The 22,168-nt window shown below is 48.7% G+C and overlaps 1 protein-coding gene across 1 annotated transcript in view; it reads left to right on the top strand.

Annotated features, from left to right (window-relative positions):
- CSMD2 (CUB and Sushi multiple domains 2) overlaps positions 1 to 22,168 on the top strand; it is a 784,677-nt gene that overhangs the window by 629,884 nt on the left and 132,625 nt on the right. Inside the window, exons 30-34 of the mRNA XM_063140724.1 lie at positions 3,145 to 3,339; positions 7,041 to 7,157; positions 9,944 to 10,057; positions 11,706 to 11,801; positions 18,017 to 18,220. Of these exons, the coding sequence (XP_062996794.1) occupies positions 3,145 to 3,339; positions 7,041 to 7,157; positions 9,944 to 10,057; positions 11,706 to 11,801; positions 18,017 to 18,220 (726 nt within the window). The remainder of the gene's footprint in view (positions 1 to 3,144; positions 3,340 to 7,040; positions 7,158 to 9,943; positions 10,058 to 11,705; positions 11,802 to 18,016; positions 18,221 to 22,168) is intronic.

The following is a 22,168-nucleotide window of genomic DNA, read 5'->3' as shown; positions in this document are numbered from 1 at the left end:
CCCTCCCCCCTTACCTGGCTTCACCATTCGCTGCCGCACGGACCATGGTGGCGGCAGGCGGCGGTGACTGGTAAGCCCCCCTCCCCCACTTACCCAGCGCTGGCGCCACCATCACCGCAGGGAGAGCGCCGCAGCCGCCAGGCAAGCCCCCCTAACCTGGCACCACCGCCATTGAAGCACGAGACAATAGAGAATTCTGCCAAGTAATCTACAAAGCTTTATTCAGGAAATAAACATCTCTTTGAACTTCAAGAGAGCTTCAAGCTTAGGAACTTTAACCCTAAACTAAGTGAGACAATTGTTCTTTCAAGAAAAGGAAAGAAGTTCCTTTCCCTGAGGCCCTTTCACTTCAAGGAGGATTTCTTGGAAGAAGCCTTTGGAGAGAGGCTAGTCCAGCTGACCACCTCCCGCCTACCTTTAGCTCCACCCGTTTGAACCTACGGTGGATTCTGGGATCAGCCAGCTCTGAAGTTTCCTCCCTGTTGGAAGATTTCTGAGTTCCCACAGACTGCGAGTTGTTAATGTTTTCACTGAGAAGGTCTGGTGAAGATTCCTGCCTGGCGAGTGAACAGCCTGAGAAAATCACCTCCCTCACTTCCTGTGTAAGTTGGGAGGTGTCGAGTCCTGTTTCTTCAGCTTCAGAATCTGATTCTGATTGATAGCTTGAACCTCCTTCCCCCACACCAACGAGAACAGGACTTGTTGTGACACCCGACTGTGACTAGGGGCCCCCCAGACACCCCCATATCTGGCCCCCACAGCACATTCATGGGCCTGCGCTTCGAGCACACCATGACTTGGTGAGTGCCCGACAGCCCTCCGCCCTTGTCTGGAGCCTCCATTGTTGGAAGTAGGCATGAATTCCCCTTCTGAGGCTGGACACCCCTGGGTGCCTTTTCTCCTTCAAGGGAGAGTCATCAGCCGCAGGGTCACCTTAGACTTCATTCCAGCCCCAACACTTCTAGCTCCCTGCCTCCAGCCAATTTCAACCCATTTTCCCTGCTTCTGTGAAGCTGTGTTGTTGCTGTTGCAACATTGATTCTCTTTTCTATAAACATGCATACTTATTGTCTCCAGTATAATTAAAGTCAGTACAGATAATAATGGACCTATTTAGGAAAGCAGATTGCTTATCTTGTATCCTTGATGTTTTTCATAATAGTGATTCTTCACAAAAGCTCAACTGCCTTGTTGTTGCTGCTGCTTTTCCTTTGACTTGAAAAAGAGAGTCAGTTTCAGCTTGTGAAGATTCACCATATTTCTGTCAGGGACTCTGGGGCCTTAGCTAGACCTAAGGTTTATCCCAAGATCATCCCGGGGCCGTCCCTGCCTGCTCCCGGGATATCCTGTGTGTCATTTACATGAACAGGGATGACCCCGGGACGATCCCGGGATAAACCTTTGGTCTAGCTAAGGCCTGGGTCTTGAACGAAGAACTTCATGGCCTTAGGCTGGAACTGAATCAAGTGAGTGACCTGGAGCTGTGTATGCTCAGATCTTGGAGTCCTTTTTAGGAACAGAAAGGGAATTCTAGTGTAGCATAGTGGTTAGAGTGTTGGACTGGCACTGGGAAAGTCAAGGTTCAAGTCCCCGCTCAGTCATGGAAACTCACTGGGTGACTTTGGGCCAGACACTGACTCTCGGCCTAACCTACAGTACCTCACAGGATTGTTATGAGGATAAAATGGAGAGGAGGAGGGCCATGTACAAGGAGACTTAAGCGCCTTGGAGGAAAAGTGGAATATAAATATATACATATATAAAAGTGCAACATGAGCCCCTCTGATTGGCAGTTAGTATGAAGCCTCTTGATTGGGAGGTAGTGTGAGGCCTCTGGATTTGGCCAGACATGGCATGAATGTCAAAGACTCACATCAGGGGTGGGTGAATTCACCTGTGCTCGCCTCGGCGGGCGCTTGCCCCACCACAGCACTCACCCCACCACCCCCACCCACTGGGCCATTTGGGCCTCAGAAGAGCATTCTCACCTTTAGTCTTTGGTCAATGGGGCCTTTAAGGCTGCCATTGGCACAGAGGGGAGTGCGCCATTCACCAGAGCCCTGGAAATTGAACAATTTCCCTGTTGCTTCAAGGCAGCCATCGTTGACACAGGAAGAGGAAGTGTGCAGTTTCAGTGCATAGGCGGGCGACAGCCAAGCACTCACCAGGGCCTTGCAAGCACTCGGGTGGGGGGTCCATGCTCACCTCAGGAGCACCCGACTGGATCTGGGGGGGTCAGATGTGGGGGGGGGAAGGTTCTGCAGGACCCAGTCAGTCACTCGCAGCAATCCTATTGCCTGGTCAAGACAGCTGAAGAACAGGGATTTGCAAAATCAGCCCGTGTGTGTGTGTGTGTGTGTGTGTGTGTGTGTGTGTGTGTGTGTGAAGCCTCTGAGAAGGTGGTCTTTCCCAACCCCCCGACCTGGTCCATACAGCAGTTCCCTCCACCTGCTGCACTCCAGGAGCCAGCACCAGACCTCAGGGATTCTGGGTCTGAGAATGCACACCTCTGGTAGGGGTGGGGGAGAAATTAATTTGGTTCACATTTTAATGCAAGCATCCCTAATTTCGCACTTTCAGAAGAAGACATGAACTGAAAGTCAGTTCTTCAAATTCACACTTCCCAAATTTTGCAGTGGAGTTCTCCAGTCACAGAATGCATATGTAGGGGAAAATATACATTAAAATGCACGTATTCACGAAAATAAGGTCAAAGTTTATTATAGTAGGGAAATTGCTTGCAAAAATGTGTATATCAGTCAAAATTGTATACAAACATGCATGCATTGGGGTAAATGCACGCAAAAATGTGTACAAACTGCATTTTTTAAAAAAAAATGGGAGGATCTGAATTTAAGATTGGACACATGAGAAACTAAGAAAAACCAAAATTCACAGACTCACTCATCCAGTATTCAAACCATAATTAAGAAACGTCTGGCCACTTTTCTGTATCCTTTTTGGGGCCATGTTATCATATACCTACAAATGAATCTGGCTTCTCATATCTGGCCCCTTGAGTCCACAGCCTCAGGAAGCTATTCCAGTGAAGCATTCTTTGTTCAAGAGGATCATTTGGCGCTCGGATCCCTTGCATAGCAAAGGCAGTAAACAATTAACGTTCCGAGCCATTTCTTGTTGCAGAAAACCCAAGGGAATCCTGCTTTGATCCTGGCTTGATTAAGAATGGAACTCGGGCTGGTAGTGAATTGAAACTGGGATCAGCGATCACATACTACTGTGACAGTGGCTATATGATTGAGGGGGTGTCCACTTTGACATGCATCATGGGAGGAGATGGAAAGCCTGTGTGGAACAAACCCCGACCTATGTGTACAGGTAAGTTTACGGTGGGCAGCAGCCTTCTGGCTTCAGGTTGAGTATCAGTTTTGTATTGATACAGATGGTTATACATTGAAAATCATAGAGTAATTGGAACAGAGGAGTTCAAAATGCTATTGTCCATTAGTCATAGGGGAGAAATTCATTCTGTTTGCATTTTAATATGAAGTTACCTTTCGAAGCAATATGCCAACCAAAATTCAGTTATCTTTCAAGGACTGGAATTCTCCAAATTTTACAATGGAGTCCTCCAATCCAAATTCTGTACAACAATGTGTATGATAAGGGGAAGTGCACACAAGAAATGTGTATATTATTAAAAATAATATTAAACAATAGGAAAGTTACTTGCAAAAATGTGCAGATTAGGTAAAATTTCATACGAAATGCATGTATTAGGGAAGCATAAGCAAAGATGCATACAAAAATGTCATGTGAATGTTAAAAATGAAAAAGCTCAAAGTTTGTGACAAATAGAACTAGGGCTGTGCATGGACCCCCCGATTTGCTTCGGATTCTGATTCGGGCCCGATTCACTTCGGGTCAATTCAGACCTCCCCTGATTCACTTCAGATCTGAATCTGAAGCGAGATTCAGATGTCCGAATCATTCTTATTGACTTGCATTGGAAAAAATAAACGCCTATAACTTTTTTATTTTTCAAGATAGAAACATGAAACTTGGTGGGCTTACATATGGCATTGAGCTAGTCATGTGTTGAAAATGTCAGACACATATGTCCAGCAGTTTTCACACAATGAATTATTTAAAATGTGATTTCTCAGGGAATCCAGTCAATTCAAAGATCTATAACTTTCTCATTTTTCATGAGACAAACATGTATTTTAGTCAGCTTACAGATGCTCTAATGATGGTCATTTGTTGAAAATTTCAGACACATCTGTCCAGCAGTTTTCTCACAGTGAATTTTTTAAAATGTGATTTTTCAAGGAAACAAAGCAGCCACTCGTAAAGAGCAATTTCAGAAGGTGTCTATCCAATCGACAATCAGCACACGCTGCCCCTTCCCTAATCTCTGTGTGTTTTGAAGTGCAAATCTCCCCTACTTGAGTCTTGTGAAGCTAACACATCCGGCCCTTCCCATTCAGATAAGAAACAGGGAAAAGCTGCCTGCAAAACACACATTTCCTGGCTGGGAGCAATATGGGAAGAGGAATGGTTGAGGGGAAAATCTTTTAAAAATTCCTAAAAATCAGAGAATGAACTGATGTACTTCAAACTTGGCATGCCTAAAGCCCTACATAGGTGCTATCATGTTACCAAATTTCATGAATTTACCTTTAAAAATGACGGAGATGAATGCATTTTTGTAAATTACCATGTGTAGTCCTTGAAAAAAATGTCTGAATCACTGAATCAGTCCAAATTGATTTGGACCAAGTCAATTTGCTTTGGGTCAATTTGGACCTCCCCCGATTAACTTCGGATCTGTTTTAGGGAGATTCCAAATCACCCCAATTTGCTTCGGATTCAGGATTCAGATTTATTTATTTATTTATTTATTTATTACATTTTTATACCGCCCAATAGCCGAAGCTCTCTGGGCGGTTCACAAAAATTAAAACCACAGTAAAACACCCAACAGTTTAAAACACAATTACGAAATACAGTATAAAAAGCACAACCAGGATAAAACCACACAGCAAAGTTGATATAGGATTAAAATACAGAGTTAAAACAGTAAAATTTAAATTTAAGTTAAAATTAAGTGTTAAAATACTGAGTGAATAAAAAGGTCTTCAGCTGGCGACGAAAGCAGTACAGTGTAGGCGCCAAGCGGACCTCTCTGGGGAGCTCGTTCCACAACCGGGGTGCCACAGCGGAGAAAGCCCTCCTCCTAGTAGCCACCTGCCTCACTTCCTTTGGCAGGGGCTCATGGAGAAGGCCCCCTGTAGATGATCTTAAGGTCCGGGTAGGTACATATGGGAGGAGGCGTTCCTTCAGATAACCTGGCCCCAAACCGTTTAGGGCTTTAAATGTTAATACCAGCACTTTGAATTGGGCCCGGACCTGGACTAGCAGCCAATGAAGTTGTAAAAGGACTGGCGTAATGTGATCTCGCCGGCCAGTCCCTGTTAATAACCTTGCTGCCCTGTTTTGCACCAGTTGAAGTTTCCGGACCGTTTTCAAAGGCAGCCCCACGTATAACGCATTGCAGTAATCCAAACGAGAGGTTATCAGAGCATGGATAACTGTAGCTAAGCTATCTCTGTCCAGATAAGGGCGCAGCTGGTATATCAGCCTGAGCTGATAAAAAGTGCTCTTTGCCACTGAGTTCACCTGTGCCTCAAGTGACAGTTCTGGATCGAAGAGCACCCCCAAACTACGGACCCGATCCTTTAGGGGGAGTGCAACCCCGTCCAGGACAGGGCAAACATCACCTCGCCGGACAGAAGAACCACCCGCTAACAGTACCTCCGTCTTGTCTGGATTGAGTTTCAGTTTATTAGCCCTCATCCAGTCCATTACCGTGCCCAGACACTGGTTCAGAACAGCCACTGCCTCACCTGGGTTTGATGAAAAGGAAAGGTAGAGCTGGGTATCATCCGCATATTGATGACACCTCAGTCCACATCTCCGGATAACCTCCCCCAGTGGCTTCATGTATATGTTAAACAGCATAGGGGATAAGATAGAGCCCTGTGGAACCCCATGGCTTAGGTGCCACGGCACAGAGCAATAATCCCCCAGCACCACCTTCTGGAATCGGCCATCCAAGTAGGAGCGGAACCACTGCAACGCAGTACCTCCAACTCCCAGCTCAGACAACCTATCCAGAAGGATACCATGGTCGATGGTATCGAAGGCCGCTGAGAGGTCCAAGAGAACCAACAGGGTCGCACTCCCCCTGTCTCTCTCCCGACAGAGGTCATCCCACAGGGCGACCAAGGCAGTTTCCATTCCAAAACCAGGCCTGAAGCCCGATTGAAATGGATCTAGATAATCCGTTTCATTCAAGAGTGCCTGGAGTTGTCCTGCAACCACCCGCTCAAGCACCTTGCCCAGGAAAGGGATATTAGCCACCGGCCTGTAGTTGTTAACCTCCTCCGGGTCCAGATTAGGCTTCTTCAGGAGTGGTCTAATTACCGCCTCTTTTAAAGAGGCCGGCACCACTCCCTCTCTCAAGGAGGCATTTACAACCTCCTGGACCCAGCCGGCGATCCCCTCCTTATTTGATGTAATGAGCCATGAGGGGCAAGGGTCAAGCACACAGGTGGTCGACCGGACTTGGCCAAGCACCTTGTCCACATCTGAAGCTGTGCACAGCCCTAAACAGAACTAAATACAGGAAAAAATAGAAACCGAGAGAAACGAAAATGGACAGAATCACTTGTCCCTATTGTCCACACACAGCTTGTCCTACAGGCCAACAACCAGATAGCCCAAGATATTTCCTACAGCAGCTGTGATCAAAGAGAGACTGGTGAGAAATTGCATATGGTGGTGTTATCCCTTCCAGTCAATAGCAGGGCGTTCCTAATGAAATACGTAGCAGGTGACAGTTCAGCTTCAGGTGAATTCTGCATTTCCTTAATGAGAGACTGCAACGTGCCTGCCATCTGCTGCACATTGAATTAAGAGAATGCCGTTGAGCATCTTTGACAGGAAAGGGGGACGAAAGGCATTGGGGGATGGGCAGGCAACCTGACGCCGTGTTTTCTCTTCACCTGTTTCAGCACCGTGTGGAGGCCAGTACACGGGTTCGGATGGTGTTGTCCTGTCTCCAAACTATCCCCGAAACTACACCAGTGGTCAAGTGTGCCTGTATTTCATCGTTGTGCCCAAAGACTATGGTATTTCCTGGTTGTTTACAAGTCCCAACTGTTAGGTGCTCTTAAATGATTACCCAGCCGAGTCAGCCCCAGATGTTTTAGTGCGTGAAGCAGGAAATTCACAAGGTGCCCGAAATTATGATAAGGAACAATATGATTGGTAATCTACTGTCTTCTAATAGGACCCCAGGAGTTTCTGCTTCACCCTACCTAAGGGTACACTGTTTACTAGAGGAATCAGTAAGTTTTTACCTATTTGTGACAGCAGAGATTCCATCCAGCAATTTCCTCTGAAGCACAGTTGTTTGTACACTGAGTGATCCTAACTGAACTTGAAAGTGGCCCCGTTCAGACAACACGTTAAACCATGCTGCTTAACCACAAAATGGTTGATGGAATGCATTAAGGTGAGTGCATTCCCTTAACCATTTTGTGGTTAAGCAGCATGGTTTGGCGTGTTGTCTGAACGGGGCCATTGTGTGTTAAGGTAACCCGAATTCAGCTCTGAAAATAAAAACAATTTGTAGTTTGGACAGTATAAATCATGCAAATTAATCGTATTTTCACATTTGTTTTTCCTTATTTTGCATCTGAGGGCTAAGCCAACGTGCTTTTCCTCAATTTTGCCACTCCGTTGTCAGATGGAGAATTGGCGGGGGTGGGGTCCTCCATCCTTCCCTTGATGGACCCCCCTTTTATGACAAGAAGAGGCCCTATCCTCTCCACTGCCTATTGGATGCAGCACCCTCCTGACTTCACTTGCACAGCAAGTGCTAACAGTACAGGACAATTGGGAGATTTCTAGTGGAGGCTGGTGGCTCCAATGTCAGTGGGGTCGTGCATCCACTCCGGGTTTCAGTCTGAACCAGTCAGAACTCACAAGGAGCTGGCCCAGGTGCTTTGGATAGGTCCTTTAGATTTCTGGCTGGCATCTTCCTTGGAGACCACCCCTGCAGGCATGAGGAGGCGGTTGGGAGCATTTCAGCACAACAGCTGATTTTGCAAAGTTCACACTTCTTGCCACCAGCTTTGCCATTGAAATTTCCTAGCAAGGGACTGAGGCGCTTCTGAATCTGTAAATGGGCATTTACAAATTGCAAATAACAAATCTTGCAAATGAAAAACAAGCGATGACAACAACAAGAATTTGAGCCTCGGGGTTTCAAAGCACAACGCTGATGTTATGCTGTGTGTGTGTGTGTGTGTGTGTGTGTGTGTGTGTGTGTGTGTGTGTTATATCCACACACAAATTACCCCAAACCTTCAGAAGCCAGCTTTTTTGTAATGTTCTAATGATCTCCCTGTTATTTCTTTGCCCTCACTTTTAGAGGAAAAACATATGCTGGCCGTCCAGATATATTTATAATGAACATTCTCATTTTGAAGAGGGGAAAAACACAGATGTGGAACACTGCTTCTGGGCACTGTCTAGACAATTGCTGCTTCTGTACAACCCCCCCCCCCAATTCATTTTCTGTGGGGCTTCCAATCTCAGAATGTGGGGTTTAGGTTTAGTACTGAGCACCTCTCCCTCTTCCAATCCTGCCTCTCACGGATGTCTGTGTTCTTGATTCCTCTCAGGGATGCCTGTGTTTCCCTTCGTGATCTCATTCAATTTGATAGATAAGAAACTGCTTTCAAAAAGAAATCCAAAGGGGAATAATATTCTGGAGAAATTTCCATGAGTGGATTATGGGCTCTTTGTGTGTGTTTCTCTTACTTCTAAGGTGGTGGGGGAGTTTGTGAGAGTGTCCTGCCTTACAGTCATTTCTCTCACAGTCTATAGCCTTCTCAGCTACTTGGACTTCAATTAAAGCCCAACTATTTCAGGTCTAAGATCCCTCTAGGCCAACAACTTGTGCCCAACAAGCAGACTGGGCAGAGAACAGCTCCCTTCCCCTACTGTGCTCCCATCCCAGCACCAGCAAGTGTTATTGAGTGGCATCCTGTCTGTGATCCAATAGCCACTGATAGGTGTATCAAACTCTGTGAATTTGCCTAACCGCCTTTTAAAAGTGTTAAAGTTGGCAGCCATCACCATGGCCCCATTCAGAAGACACCTTAAACTATGGGTTGGACTCAATGGCCTTATAGGCACCTTCCAACTCTACTATTCTATGATTCTATGGCCATGCATAATGTTATAAGTAGTGCTGGGCTGAATCCTGGCTCCTATTTTCAGGAACTTTCTCTCTCCCTGCAAAAGAGGTATTGTTTTTTCTGCCTCATTTGTGGGGTGTGTGTGTGGAATTTAGAGAATTTTCTCTTTGGGGAGAGGGACAGGGTTTCCACATTCCCTTTTTTAAAAAAATGTAACCAGTTGTTGAGGGGGCTTCTTATTTATTTATTTATTTATTCATTTATTTTTCCAACAAAAAACAAACAAACCCCACACACATTTAACTCAGCATTTAGAGGAGTGCAACAGTTCTAAGTGAATGCTATTGGAAATCATGTGACCTCACCAAAAAGCATTCAGGAATCACTCCTGGGCTCCTGAAAATGCCAGGGGTGTTTTGAAAAACACAAAAAGAAAGAAAAAGGACCCCTCACGGAAGAAAAGGCCCTCTTCCTAGTAGCAGCTTTTTGTAGGGTGGGTTGCCCCCCTTGGTCCCTCTTTAAAACTCTAACTTGAAGCTTCTGAAAGGGTGCTGATCCCATCCTCATATTTCTGACTGGCCCCATTTTAGCTCCAATTCTGTGAACTCAGGTGAACTGAGATCGCTATCAGAGGGGATTTTGATGAACTTGTGCCCTTTAACCTTCCTTGAATGACACCATCTTTTCTTGATGTGTTTCATTGACAGTGGTGTTTGGTCAGTTTGCCTTCTTCCAGACGGCTCTCCATGATATCATTGAAGTGCATGACGGTCCTAACCAGCATTCCCGTCTCCTCAGCTCTCTCTCTGGTTCTCACACAGGTAATGACAAGTTCCCCTCTTCCATTTTTTTTTTTTTTTTGTATGTGTGGGGGGGGGGGGCGAGATGCTCCCAAAGATGGGAAGACTTCCAAAGGTCTTGTCAAAAAGGAATAGAGGTGTGTAGCTTCTGCATCATGCACCCTCTGAAGGACTCCACTTTAGAAAATGACCTGAGCCTAAGAATCATGGAGGAGCTGCCTTTGCTAAGGATGTCAGATGAATCCGTTTTGGGAGTCGAGTTCAACACGTTTTCCTAGGTTCACCTCTTTGGACTTTGTTTCAACTCCTGCTCTGGCACTCAACTCAATCTGCAGCAAGTTGGTCTGATTCAAGGATTTTCCGGGAAGTTTGTGCATTTTTTACAGTTCTACAATTTGAGCAAATTTCTGAACAATTTGCACAAGCTTGGCCACAATTTGCGCAAATTGCTCAAAAATGTGTGCAAATTGCAAAACCTTCAAAAATGCATAAAAAAAAGTTTCCAGAGGGGTTTTTTTTTTTTTTTGGCTCTGCAGTTTACACACATTTTGAGCAATTTGCACAGATTACTGCACAAATTGCTCAGAAATGTGTGCAAATTGTGGAACCTGCAGAAACAATTTGCTCAAAATGCTTGGAAAATCTGCAATCTGGCTCAACTCACTCCAGATCGAATCTCCCTGTTCCCACCTCCCTTCAAGCTGCCTGTTTTCCTCACATTCACCTCTACAGACCACTTCTACTGCTACCATCCGTACAGGTAAATGGTAGAAGAGAAAGATCTGCAAAGTTGTTGGGGTATGAACCTATGCATGTTTAGACAGAAAAAAAGTCCTACAATTCCCGTCCTTTAGAAGATTGTACAAAAGAATGCAATAATGAAAAGCCATTAGAATGGAGCTAGACTTATACTCATATTTAGAGTAGAGTCATTGAAATGAATGAGATCTAGTGTAGGGTGCAAAGGCTGGCTGGAGAATGCTCGTAGTTGTAAGACTTTTTCTCTCTCCAAACATATATAGGGTTGCATCCTTAGTCAGGACTTTGCCATGTACCCTGACTGCTTGTCCATTTCTAGGCCCAATTCCAAGTGCTGCTTGTAACCTTTTCAGCCCTAAAGGGGGCTGGGTTACCTGAAGCAGCATCTCCTCCCAGATCTACCTACCTGGACATTAAGGTCATCGTTCGAAGCCCCACTCCAGGTGCCCCTGCTAAATGAGAAGAGGCAGGTGGCTATGAGACAGGGCCTTTTCAGTGGTGGTGCCCAGCACTGGAATGCCCTCACCCAAGGGACTCGCCTGGCACATACGTATGCTGCAGTACTTTAGGTACCAGGTGAGGACTTAAGAAAAAAAAATCCCAAGATTTTAAGAAAGTGTTTTAGATCTTCACACCAAATTGTTTTTGCTTCTTCGGTTTTCCTTTGGCTTTTCCTTTAGCTTTATGTGCTACTTTTTTTTTTTACCCTTCCTGCTGGAATTGTCTTGATTCTGTTATGTGCTCTTTTTATCTTTCTTTTATGGTTTGTATTTTACATTTTGAATCTGTGTCTCTGCTACTGGACAGCCTAAAAGTGTAATAAACAACTGATTACATAGATGAGGATTTCTCGTTTTATTGCATTTTTGTTGCCAAGTTATTTCTGTGGTTTGTTTTCCTCTTCCCCCAGGAGAAGCGTTGCCTCTGGCCACCACCAACCAAATCCTGATCAAGTTCAGTGCCAAAGGTCAAGCTACTGCCAAAGGTTTCCATTTTGTCTACCAAGGTAGGCAGAGAGCCTGGAAACAAACCCTGGCTGGTACCGATTGTCCCGTGGGAGACACGTGCCGGGTTGCTCTGGAGGCCAACAGGGCAGTTTGAAGGATTGTAGCCTAAATCTCACTGAACGAATGAGAGCACGTTCCGCAAGAGCTCGCAACGAGTTTGCAATTAAACCCAGAGCGTATCTGGGCTCCACCAATGATGCAGTGGAGGCTGGTGGCTCCAAATCCAGTGGGGCTGTGAACCCATTCTGGGTGGCTGTGGGGCAGAAGAAGAGAAGGAGGCCTGTGCTAACAGCTGCCACTGCCTGAACCATCACAAATGTGGGCTTGCCAGGAGGGAAGCAGTCCATGTTGCTTCTACCCTGGCTCACAGTTGAAGTGAGGTCACTTTGCTTGGGAACCCAGGTAGATCGTGGTGGGGGGAGGTATGACGGGGTGGGGGTGGAATGGGCAGGGAGATCATTTTATCAATAACCACGTTTCTCGCCCCTGTTGTCTGCAGCTAATTCCTGTACTGCACAGCCTTTGGTGTTGGGAAGATGGCGACCCTGGTGTCACAGACACCTACTGCAGTAGTTTTCATGTGTTCTGGGGAACTTCATAGATTCTGGAATTGGATTCTGAGTGGATGAAAAGAAGCTTTGGCAGTAGATGCTGGTGGCTCCGGTTTCGGTGGGGCTGTGAATCCATCCCGGGTTTCAGCCAGAATCAGCCAGAACTCTGAAGGAGCTGTCCAGAGTGCTGAACCCGATGCCCAAAATGGGTATAGGGTTCGCCATCCTCCATTGCAACGGTTTCACAGGGACAGAGCGCTGGCACTTTTAAAATTAGCATTAGGGATGAGGGCATTTGTCTGCCTCCCTGCTCAGATTTCCCTGTTCCCTGTAAGCTTCGCTCGAATTCCCATGGTATCTGGGGGAGAAATGGATTTTCTCAGCAATAAGGTATGGTTCCCTGTGGCTTGGTCTTGAATGGACAAGGACAAGGGAGAAACGTCTCAGGATGCTGTGGACAACTTTATTGTAAACAAGCCCAACACGTTTCAACCTCTTTGCTTTCTGTTAGGCCTTCTTCAGGGGATTGTAAGAATGTCTGCAGGAATTATTTACAACAGGTTGTTTTGCGTCTACACACTGGTGACTAGACCAGTTCCTCTGAGAACTGGTTTGTTGATATGATCAAGGCAGCTGCCTAGGTTTTGGACTCTCCTTGGGCAGCGGGGGTGGGAGGCTATGGGGACCGTAATGATGAGCCCCTGCACTCAAAAGCTACCACTCCACCACTGGGCTCAGCACTGGAGCATCAACGCATGAATGTCAGTTTCGCCCACTGCCCCTCCTATCACTTTGCTGGTGCGGGCTGATGACAAGGCCATCCAGTCATTATTCGTCACTCCCTCTAATAGCTGACGCTGCTGGCCTGTGCCAACTGGGCTGTAGCCAAAGCAGGGCCAGTCAGAAACAAGAGGGTAGCATCAGAAAGCTCAGGGGAATCCCCAAGGTTTGCAGAAACACAAAGAACAAACACTTTACAGGGAGGGAACTTAGAGGCCAAACAGCCATCCAAAGCGCAGCGGCCAAAGAATGCTTAGTGTCCTGGGGAGTGGGTGGGGTGGAATGAGGTATTCTGGGGAAGGGCCTGGCTGGCTGGGACCCTGAAGAGCCACACTGCAGCATTTTGTATCAGCCCCCAACTCTTCATTTTCATCGAAAAATGTCCATTGCCTTTTCCTTTTAAAAAAAGATACCCAGAGCTTTCCCTCCACCCTTCCCTCCCAGTTCACAAACCCGAAACCTACAAAGTTCCCCAGAATGCATGAAAACGACTGTGGCAGGTGTCGGTGACACCAGGGCCGCCATCTTCCCGACACCAAAAGCTGTGCAATGCAGACACTGGCTGCAGACAACAGGAGTGAGAAATGGTTGTGATTGTTATTTATTTTATTTCTACACCACCCAAGAGCCAAGGCTCTCTGGGCGGTTCCCAACAACACCTAAAATATACATAACCTCTATATTGATGGAAATCGTTGGACTTTTCTTCCCTCTACCCTACCCCATCCCCACAGACCATGACCTCTGAGGTTCCCCAAGCAAAGTGCTCTCACTTCAGCTGGAGCGTGAGCCAGGGTAGAAGCAGCGTGGGCGGCTTCCCTCCCGGCAAGCCTGCATTCATGATGGCTCAAGCAGCAGCAGCAGCTGATGCTTTCTCTGCCGCCCTCTTCCTGCTATCCACGTGCCCTGCTACGGTCGCCCCTCCTGTGACTTCCTCCCTGCCCACCCCACCCACAGCCACCCACTTTTGCTTCCCTCCTTCCCCTCAATGCTTCGCTTCAAGGCCTCCTTCCTCTAAACGAGCAAGATGGCGCCGGAGATCGCCTGTGCCGCAGCAGCGTCTTCAAGGCCACCTCACCCAGAATGCCTCACTCCCTTTGAGGAAGGACCCCTCAAAGCAAAGCATTTGGGCTCAGCAAGTTCGCTGGAGAGCTGAGCCAGACACTTTTCTTCCTTGGCTTTCGTTGCCGCAGGCTTCCCAGAGAGGTGGGGAGGAAGAACCAGAGCGCCACTACGTTCAGGGGGTCATTTGGTGCCCCTAGGAACTGGTGCCTCTGCCTCCTGGCTCTGCTCCATCTGTACTGGCAAGATGCCCCACAGCCAAAAATGGCAGTGCCAAGTCTCAGTGTGGGGTACCCAGTGGAAGCTGGTGGCTCTGATGTCAGTGGGGCGATAAATCCGCTCCAGGTTTCAGTCAGAACCAGTCGGAATTCTCAAGGAGCCATCTCAGATGCTTCGCTGCCCCACTGGCACAGGAATGGCCAAACTCCGCTGGGTGAGCCAAGCCCTTAACTGGCTCTGCTGCTTGATAAGTGCCAAAACTGACCTGCCATGCAAGGCAAGGCAACTTAAACACTTCAGTCATGGCTGCCCAGAGAACAACACTGGGCCTGTTCAGATGACACACTAAACCATGGTTAGGTCGCTGGCCCTTTTGCAGCAAATGGCTAGTGAGAGTGCTTAATCCATGGTTATGTAGCCACCATGGTTAGGAATGGTTCACATGACATGCTAAGCCATAATGTTTAGCTCAAAATGCTTAACCCCTGTGGCTTACTGTGTCGTCCGAATAGGGTCATTGTCAAGAAAGGCCTAGCGTTCCCATCTCATGCAGAAACATGGAGAGGATGTTGAGTAGGCTGCCTCTGTTTGCGTGCAGAGTACCTTTCTGGTTCTCAGCTGAGATGCCCCTTATTTTACCAGTCAAAACACTGCTTTTAGATTCTTTTGACAATTTTACTCTTTAAAGAATCCTTTCCCTGTGGTGTTTTTCAAAGGCTTAATTGGGAGCCCCTAATTAATGACAATTCTGGTGTGCGTGATTTATCCCAGTAGGGAGATCACAAAGCCATCAGGCGCTTCTCCTCTGCAAGGGCTTTGTGATTTTGGATCACCCCTGGAAACCCTGGCTGGCTCGCCTTCGTTGCAAGCTGGAGCCGCCACAGGAAGGCTCCAGACTGATTCCTTCTGACACTTTTTTGCCCTAATCAGAGAACCTTTCAATCGACTCGCTGCTTAATTATGGGGGGATTTTGATAGCAATTGTTAATGATTTAACTGAATCAAAGCCTTTGATGAAGTCAAATAAAGATTGCCTCCTTCCCTCCGGAGCGTTAATTGCAACCCCTCCCTGGGCTCCACAATCGTCGCTGATTGCCTCTCGGAGAGGAAGGGCAACACGAACACGAACACACACCCCGCCTGGCGCCTGGGCTCCCCAGTCCAAATCAAAGGCCTTTCTCGCTCAAGTCGGCTGGCCAGTTCAGATTCCCCTGTGCTAGCCATGCCCAGGGAGACGATGGTTGGCATCAGCTGTACCATTGTGGTTTTAGGATGTACGCCGACCTTTCAACAATCTGAGGGTAGCTCCAAAAGCAAGATTCAGCAGTGGGGTGGGTACAGTGGAGGCAGGCGGCTCCAATGTCAGTGGGGTGGTAAATCTGTCATGGCCTTCATTCAAAACCAGTCAGAACTCTAGATGAGCTATCCAAGATGCATAAGCACCTTGGATAGCTCCTTTAGCATTCTGAATGGTTCTGACTGAAACCCGGAGCGGATTCACCACCCCACTGACATCGGAGCCACCAGCCTCCACTGGGTGGGTGTATCCTAGTGTAAGGATAAGCAGCTAGTGGTGCAATTGCTTAGTGAGGCCCCGGGGATTTTCCATCTGCCTCTTCCCCGGCAGAGCCCTCTCCCCCCTCCCCATTGGAAGGGTCCCAGTCCCTCATTATGCAGCTCAGTGGCTTTCTCGCCAGAATTATCACTTGATGTGCCTCATGCACTGACTCCCATCGGTGTGTGTGGGGAGGGGGGGGCAGCACCTGAGATGCACAATGAGGGAGCTCTGCTGAAGCCTCCGTTCCTGTTCACCCTGGGGAGGTGGGGCCTAAAGAGCTGTTTGCCTACATTTGGCGGCCTTCCTGTGTTCAAAATATGTCTCCTTTTCAAAATTATTGGCTAGCCAGGGCTCTAGTATTTTTCTTCATTATTATTATTATTATTATTATTATTATTATTACTATTATTATAAAATAGTACAGCTTAGACTCTTCTGAATCCTGTTCGCATCTGCTTGCCAGACTCCCGCCAGTTGCCTGACCACGGCGTGCGTATAGGATGGGGCTGCCAGGTGGCCTGTGGGCACCCGGCGAGAGCGCGTGTGTTTCCTTCCTTTCCTTCTTTCCTTCTTTCTTTCCTTCCTTCCTTCCTTCCTTCCTTCCTTCCTTCTTTCTTTCTTTCTTTCTTTCTTTCTTTCTTTCCTTCCTTCCTTCTTTCCTTCCTTCCTTCTTTCCTTCCTTCCTTCTTTCCTTCTTTCCTTCCTTCCTTCTTTCCTTTCTTTCCTTTCCTTCTTTCCTTCTTTCTTTCTTTCCTTCCTTCCTTCCTTCCTTCCTTCCTTCTTTCTTTCTTTCTTTCTTTCTTTCTTTCTTTCCTTCCTTCCTTCTTTCCTTCCTTCTTTCCTTCTTTCCTTCCTTCCTTCTTTCCTTTCTTCCTTCTTTCTTTCTTTCCTTCCTTCTTTCCTTCTTTCTTTCCTTCCTTCCTTCCTTCTTTCCTTCCTTCCTTCTTTCCTTCTTTCTTTCTTTCCTTCCTTCCTTCCTTTTCTTTCCTTCCTTCCTTCCTTCTTTCCTTCCTTCCTTCCTTCTTTTTCTTTCTTTCTTTCTTTCTTTCTTTCTTTCTTGTCCACAGGCCAGATGGGAATATTTACAGAAATTGGGATTTGTGCAAAATCGCACCACAAATAGCACAATTTGTGTAAAATTGCAGCCGTAAAGGACCATTCATACCTGCAATTTTGAACAATTTGCCGTATTTACAGCTACGATTTTTGCACCAATCCCGATTTCCGTAAATATTTCCAGCTGCAATTTTGCACGCATAAGTCGAGTCGAGGCAGCTCAGGGATCTGAGCTCCACTCCCAAACCGAATTCCTCTGACATCCCTAAAATTTACCTTCTGTCTGGCCTCCCCTTTATTTGGCACCGACCCCAGACAGAGAAAGGACCAATTTCCTGAATGCCCAGGGGGCTTCAAAAAGTTAATCCACATTTGACACACTCAGTTCTCCCAATGGCTGTACTTCACCTATTTTATTTATTTATTTATTTATTTATTTAATTCTGCATTGATATCCCACTTAATTTCAAAGGAGTTCAAGGTGGCCCATATAATTCTCCCCTCCCCCCCCACTGTTTCATCCTGATGAGAACCCTGTGAGGTAGGTTATACTCAGAGAGTGTGACTGGCCCATGGTTACCCAGTGAGCATCATGGCTGAAAGGGATTTGAACCTGTGACTCCCCAGAGCTAGGCCAAAATTTTAATGCTGCTATGTCTATTCATCTTCATCTGCTGTTTGTGTGCATATGTGTACATGTTTCTGGGATATTTGTTGGAGGAAGAGGAGGAAGGCACTCCCCACACTGGAGCGTGGGGCTTTTGCCAGAGTTTTCCTGGAAGTGTGGATCGATGCCATGCCCAGCGCAGGGTCATATCATTATTCCTCTCTTGAATTTCCTAGCCCATCTTTGATCTCATGCACACCCGAGACGCCCGCTCCACAGTTTGACAACCCCAGCTCTGCATACAAGGTGCTTGCGTTAAGGTTTTGCTCGTCTTAGCCATGTATTCTACTTGTAACCTCCTCTCCTCTATGTCTTTTGAAGCGGTTCCGCGAACTAGTGCCACACAGTGCAGCTCTGTGCCCGAACCCCGATATGGCAGGCGGATAGGAAGTGATTTCTCCGTGGGAGCTGTGATCCGGTTTGAGTGCAGTGCTGGTTATGCCCTCCAGGGGTCCCGTAGCATCGAGTGCCTGACAATGCCCGGAGCCTTGGCTCAGTGGAACTCCTCTGTGCCTACCTGTGTTGGTAAGTACCTGTCAAGACCAGGGCAGACCTGTGGGTGGCTGAACTGGAATCCAGACCTGAGTGGCCTGCTCCAGTTCTTGGAGGCTGGGAGCTTTCTCTACACAGGGCTGCTAATCCACGGAATCTATTTTATTATTATTATTTTGTTGCAGAATTGAGATCCAAGCTTTACACAGAGTTTTTCTTTTCCTGCTTTTCTGCTACATTACCTCTAGGTGGCCCTGTGCTGTAGCAGAATAACACAATTACACAAATATGAAAACATCATTTTTCACTTTCACAAAGAATGCTGCATTTCCCTCCACTTTGATAAACCTGGGAAAGTGTTTTTAAAACACAAAGGGTCATGATGTCATGTAAACAACCCATAAATAATTATGAGTCAGGAATGACAAACGCACAACAAATGCCTCATCTAGAAAATCTTTAAGTGGCTTGAGCTAGTGTGTGTGTGTGTGAGAGAGAGAGAGAGAGAGAGTATGAGTGTGTGTGTGTATGTGTGTGTGTAGATAGATAGATAGATAGATAGATAGATAGATAGATAGATGGATAGAATATTGTGGGCCACGTTCAGATTGCTTTTTCAATCTGATCATGGACCACAATAAACAGACTTAGATTTGGGATGGTGATAGGGTTGTCGGGGGAATCCAGTTTGAGGGTGGATCTGGGTGGGGTTTCACCAGCTCAGCCCCTCCCCCTTCCCAGACACCACCTGGCAGATCCCTGAGGTTGCCTGACTTGGCCCACAATGGGTCAGGGAAAATCCCCATTTCCCACTTTTTTGTGAGCCACTGCTTTGCACAAAATTACGGGTAGAGCTATTTGCAGAAATTGCAATTTGTACAAAATGGTAGCTGTACATAGAGCCATTTGTGCAAAATTGCAGGCATAAATGCAGTTTATAGGTACTATTTTGCACTAATCGTGAGTTCTGTAAATATTTCTTCCTGCAATTTTGCACAAAATGGTAGCTCACAGAACAGTGGTAAACCATGGGCTCTCAACAGATACCCACAGACTGTCTGGCAGGTTGTGCCGTGGGTTGTCCCATGTGCCCACCACAGTTGGGCAAGTGATGAGTGGTGCATGGGGGAGTTGCCAATCCCTAGCTGGAGCCAGAGCCTGAAGTACAGGAGGCTGGAGCTCCTGCTGAACTGACCAGTCAAAGACTAGGCTCATAATATTTACACAGAAATAAATCTTAATAAATGATACCAAATGTATTATCACAAACGTATTCTGGATAAGAGCTTCAGCATTGGTGGTATGACTCCTGTTTGGGGTATATATGATTGCAGAATTCAGCTTCCTGAGAATGGTGTGTGGGGGTGTGTATATATATTCACATACACACAGAGAGAGTTTCTAATCCTTATGGTTGCAGCAATCTGCTTGAAAGTCTGTGGACAACGCCTGCTGAAATCCTGGTGACTTCTGCAGAATACAGAATAAACTGCAGAATAAATTAGGCAAAGCTAGAAAATTTACATGATTTCTCTTAATTTGCATGATTTACAATGGATGCACAATCCAGTTATTCTTGGTGTAGAATATTGATTCCCTTGTCACAGGATTTTAATTGATGGTGATGATGATGATGATGATGATGGTGATGGTGATGGTGATGGTGATGATGTCAGAATGCAAACAACTCCAAATGTGTAAGCCCAAAATAACTACGTAACTAATTGTGACTTGAAACACTGCCTCTGTGCTGAACTGAAATGAGTAGGAGAGGTTCCACTGTACAAATGGCACGCTTCCCACTCCTCCGGCAAGAGAGGGTGTGCGGTGTGCCTCCTTCAAAGTGAACCACCCCCTTTGAGGATATTTTTTATACACCTTTGCAAGAGTGTGAAATATCTTGCAAGGAGATTGGTGTCAGAGAGAAGGAAGAATATGTCCTTGTTGCTGAGGCAACTGGGTTCGGGCTTCCTTGAGGGAATCTACACGTCGTACTGAAGGCGCTTGTGTGCGCCTCCAGTGCGTCCTCAAAACGATGGTGTAGTCGGAGAAAGAAGAGATGGAGGAAGAGGCGGTGGAGGAGGAGGCTGGGGAACCGGCCGCGTCCTTGCCGCCGCCGCCTCCCCGCCGGCCTCCTGCTGCCGGGGTAAGAGCCACCCAGGTTGGAGAGCTCGGCGGAAGCCGAGCTCTCCGACCCGGGTGGCTCTTACCCCGGCAGCAGGAGGCCGGCAGGGAGGCGGTGGTGGCAGCGGAGGCTTCCGCCGAGCTCTCCAACCTGGGTGGCTCTTACCCCGGCAGCAGGAGGCCGGCAGGGAGGCGGTGGTGGCAGCGGAGGCTTCCGCCGAGCTCTCCAACCTGGGTGGCTCTTACCCCGGCAGCAGGAGGCCGGCAGGGAGGCGGTGGTGGCAGCGGAGGCTTCCGCCGAGCTCTCCAACCTGGGTGGCTCTTTCCCCGGCAGCAGGAGGCCGGCAGGGAGGCGGTGGTGGCAGCGGAGGCTTCCGCCGAGCTCTCCGACCCGGGTGGCTCTTACCCCGGCAGCAGGAGGCCGGCAGGGAGGCGGTGGTGGCAGCGGAGGCTTCCGCCGAGCTCTCCAACCTGGGTGGCTCTTTCCCCGGCAGCAGGAGGCCGGCAGGGAGGCGGTGGTGGCAGCGGAGGCTTCCGCCGAGCTCTCCAACCTGGGTGGCTCTTTCCCCGGCAGCAGGAGGCCGGCAGGGAGGCGGTGGTGGCAGCGGAGGCTTCCGCCGAGCTCTCCAACCTGGGTGGCTCTTACCCCGGCAGCAGGAGGCCGGCAGGGAGGCGGTGGTGGCAGCGGAGGCTTCCGCCGAGCTCTCCAACCTGGGTGGCTCTTACCCCGGCAGCAGGAGGCCGGCAGGGAGGCGGTGGTGGCAGCGGAGGCTTCCGCCGAGCTCTCCAACCTGGGTGGCTCTTTCCCCGGCAGCAGGAGGCCGGCAGGGAGGCGGTGGTGGCAGCGGAGGCTTCCGCCGAGCTCTCCAACCTGGGTGGCTCTTTCCCCGGCAGCAGGAGGCCGGCAGGGAGGCGGTGGTGGCAGCGGAGGCTTCCGCCGAGCTCTCCAACCTGGGTGGCTCTTTCCCCGGCAGCAGGAGGCCGGCAGGGAGGCGGTGGTGGCAGCGGAGGCTTCCGCCGAGCTCTCCAACCTGGGTGGCTCTTTCCCCGGCAGCAGGAGGCCGGCAGGGAGGCGGTGGTGGCAGCGGAGGCTTCCGCCGAGCTCTCCAACCTGGGTGGCTCTTACCCCGGCAGCAGGAGGCCGGCAGGGAGGCGGTGGTGGCAGCGGAGGCTTCCGCCGAGCTCTCCAACCTGGGTGGCTCTTACCCCGGCAGCAGGAGGCCGGCAGGGAGGCGGTGGTGGCAGCGGAGGCTTCCGCCGAGCTCTCCAACCTGGGTGGCTCTTTCCCCGGCAGCAGGAGGCCGGCAGGGAGGCGGTGGTGGCAGCGGAGGCTTCCGCCGAGCTCTCCGACCCGGGTGGCTCTTACCCCGGCAGCAGGAGGCCGGCAGGGAGGCGGTGGCGGCAGCGGAGGCTTCCGCCGAGCTCTCCAACCTGGGTGGCTCTTTCCCCGGCAGCAGGAGGCCGGCAGGGAGGCGGTGGCGGCAGCGGAGGCTTCCGCCGAGCTCTCCAACCTGGGTGGCTCTTTCCCCAGCAGCAGGAGGCCGGCAGGGAGGCGGTGGCGGTGACGGCGGCAAGGACACGGCCGGTTCCCCAGCTGCCTCCTCCACTGCTTCTTCCTCCGTCTCTTTTTTCTCCGTCTACACCATCGTTTTGAGGACGCACTGGAGGCGCACGCAAGCGCCTTCAGTACGACGTGTAGATTCCCTGCTTGACAGGATCCAGTTGCACGCCATTTATTCTTGGGAGGCTGAACAGTAACGGAGAACATGCATCCAACGGAAAGCCGTCCAGTGAGTACAGGCAACATTTGCAGCCATGTGCTGCACATCTGAATGGTCTGTGTGCTGCATTGCTTTT

This window comes from Elgaria multicarinata, chromosome 13, assembly GCF_023053635.1.
Source record: "Elgaria multicarinata webbii isolate HBS135686 ecotype San Diego chromosome 13, rElgMul1.1.pri, whole genome shotgun sequence".
Taxonomy (NCBI): domain Eukaryota; kingdom Metazoa; phylum Chordata; class Lepidosauria; order Squamata; family Anguidae; genus Elgaria; species Elgaria multicarinata.
The sequence above is the reverse complement of the archived record's forward strand: the minus strand, read 5'-3'. Positions and strand labels throughout refer to the sequence as shown.